This window comes from Buceros rhinoceros, unplaced genomic scaffold, assembly GCF_000710305.1.
Source record: "Buceros rhinoceros silvestris isolate BGI_N320 unplaced genomic scaffold, ASM71030v1 scaffold42047, whole genome shotgun sequence".
NCBI lineage: Eukaryota > Metazoa > Chordata > Aves > Bucerotiformes > Bucerotidae > Buceros > Buceros rhinoceros.
The window spans coordinates 73,514-76,595 of NW_010424779.1; the positions used below are offsets into that span (position 1 = coordinate 73,514).

General features: G+C 43.9%; 1 protein-coding gene across 1 annotated transcript; it reads right to left on the minus strand.

The window, feature by feature from the left end:
• Positions 1-610: 610 nt before the first annotated feature.
• On the minus strand, positions 611-2,555 carry HSBP1 (heat shock factor binding protein 1; the record flags this gene model as incomplete). The annotated part of the gene is made up of 3 exons (XM_010140892.1): positions 611-866; positions 2,168-2,287; positions 2,489-2,555. Coding segments are annotated over 2 exons (186 nt in total), but the record flags the coding sequence as incomplete, so codon positions are not given.
• Between the last annotated feature and the right edge of the window lie 527 nt (positions 2,556-3,082).

The window sequence follows — 3,082 nt, forward strand, 5'->3', positions numbered from 1 at the left end:
ACCAAAAGGCTTGAATAATTCTGGCTCGTTGTTATTCAAAGAGCAGCAAGGCTTCACCCTTCTAACTGCATTCTCTCCTTTTTTTTTCTCACTCAGGACGCCCTTGCCATGTCAGCAAACTGGTTTGTACAACGAGCCAGTGATTTGAACTGCAAGACCACAGGCACTGCTGCAACCCCACCCCGTCCTGTCCAGCATCACTATTTCACCATCAGTCCTGGTTCCTAACAGACTGGAACGGCAGTGGTTGCTCAGCTGTGCAGAGACGCCTCGCGTGGTACACCTGCATTTCCGGTCTGTGTTCTACGAACACACAGGGGAGGTCTTACCAGGAGCAGGAGATACAACTTTGATGTTCAGTCTCTTACGCTTCCAGAATCACCTTATGCCATTTCTGAGAAACCAACACACAGTCCTCAGCTGTTTCAGTGACTGATGCTCAGATTAGTGCTTAGCTTCAACCTTGTGCTTCATTCCATGAAGTTACGTAGGACGAGCTGAGATTTCCACGTGAAGGGTGTCACTGGACATTTAGCTATCAAAAACAAAACGTCTACAAAAAGTGTAAGAAAGAGAAAAAAGTGGCTTCACGAAAAAATACACCCAGTAGTTGAGATCCGTAAGATCTGTGTTTTAATAACACAACTAATTGATCCTCATAACAAGAATTCAAAAAGTGAGATTACAGTACACAAACCGCAATAGAAACTAACCTATCCCTAACGATACCATATACATTAGGAATGCAAGCTCTGTAACAATATAAAAATGCTTCTACACACAGGAGTTGCAAAAAGCTGTTCTGTCATTCCAAGGATTTGTAGAAAAAAAAAGTCCTCCAGGATCCATCTTCAGTTATTGGCAACCTGTTGGGGAAAAATAATAATAAAAGAATTTATTACCGAGAAGAATTAAGAGAATTGTGTTGATCAGAAATGCTGACTTGTGGGGTTCCGGCGCTGGGGGCGATGAAGCCCGTAATAATCTGTATTTCTGCCAAATTATCACAAGAAATAGGTACCTTAACAAGCACTCATATGCCTGCTTCAAACACACGTGCCTGCTACGCAGGCTGCGTCCCAATCCAGACATGACCTAAGAGAGGCTGAGACCTGCCTTAGCCACCTTAAAAAAAAAGTTACTCTAACGTAATACACCTGGTACTTCACTAACCAGCTGCTTTCCACGAAATGCCTTTAGCAGCTGCTGCCAACGCCGTGTGTGGTGCCACCTGAATGCTGGAATTTATTTACATTTGTAATACAATTTGTATTGCCGCTTGCCAAGTCGATGAAACATCTCCTCCAGCGCTTTTGGGTAACACACAGGCAGGTTATCAATTAAGAAATATATAATTTCAAGACAATATATGTTATTATAATACATATAATTCTATATTCTTAATGTAAATGAAGAATATATATCATTACATCTATCTTTCAATAGATTTCTCTCTCCAGGGAGCGCTGCCCCTGGAAATACACCTTGCCTCGTGTCTGCGTGTTGTCTGCCCTGCCCTGAGAGCGAACACCTGCTGCTTCGCAGTAGCGGTGAAGCACGTTCTCCCAGCCAGCTCCTGACTGACACGGGAGGAATTCACAGCTGAGGGACAGGAACTTGCCCATTAGCCCCCTGCACAGCAGCAAGTCTACAGTCTCCAAGAGGGAGCTGAAGTCTACAGGATGTAGCAGAAGATGGAAGAGTAGCACCACACTCACAGCAGCTTTCCAGCTACGGAAACTGGAGCTGATAATGGCTGGTAACGTACAAGAGATTATGCTCCTTTTCAGAGCACTCAGATATAAGAGGAAAAAAAAAAAGGCAGCAGCTACATTTATTACTGATTCCCGCCCCCAATCTCTTCTCCTTCCCATGTTGCAGACTGTCAGTATTTCAGATCTCATTCAGAGAGCCAGAGGATGAATACAGCTTCCTCAAAGCTAACTAGACATGAAGAAAGTGTCTCTCCTCCCAACAATGATGAGGAAAACATCCTCAGTGAAGAGGATGGTAGAAGGAAATCTGCTGAAGGCTTCTTGCATTGTAACATGCTCTGCAGGAATCCCAGACTACCTCAGAAATCAAAGGAAAAAGCCCAACTACTTTAAAGTCAGCCACCTCAAGTGAACCAAGGATTTGTTTCAAGTCTAGCAAGCAATTGACTCACTTTAACTCTTGTTAGGAGCAGGGGTCTTGCTCTCGCCTTCCAGTTCTTCCACTCCTGCTTGCGTCATGAGGTCTGCTATGTTCTTCTCCAGGTCATCTATGCGACAGCTCATGTCATCAAGTTCACTGGAGTTAAGGAAGAGGACTGCAGTCCAGCAGTGGCTGGGCTTTTTGCTTGGTTGTTTTTTGTTGGTTTTTTTTTTAATTACAGCTTTGCTCAAACTCTTCAAATTTATCTTACAAACCCCACTATTTATTTTATGATTTAAAATATTTACAATTCTATAGTGTATAGCACCTGCCTGGTGTTAAAAAAGGATATTTCTTCCAATTATTTGGTCAGACATGGTTTGAAATTTGTCCTGCATTTGCTGAAGCAATGTTTGCACCTAACAGAAAGGAAAAAAAGAAGTTTTGTTTTCTTTAAAGAGGTTATTACAGTGTTTAATGTCACAGAATGAGGCAAGTACAACATTTTCTTTCATTGCTGAGATCAACTAGGTGCAGTATAATTTCATATTTAAGTAACATTTCTACAAATGTATAATGAAGCTCACAGTAAACACTTTTAAGATCTAGAAAATGTCTGCGTTCCACAACCAGGACTAAACCCACAACAGCTGCTTCCAATGTCCTACGTTAATCACACGCGGACCCTTTTTCCCAGTGTCGGAGCAACAGCCCTTCTCTCCACACTCCCACACCCTCGCTCTTAACCCTATCCCTCCCAGACACCAGCGACTCCTCCTTCGGCAAGGCGGCCCCGGCCGGCAGCACCAGCAGCGCACTTCAGGTAAGCGAGTGGCTTTAGCTGCGATGGGAAACACGCTGTAGCTGCTCTTTGACCTGAACCGTCCCTGCGGGCAGGAACAGCTCCACAGCGCAAGCGGTTTGTAACACCCCCTAGGGAAAGGCC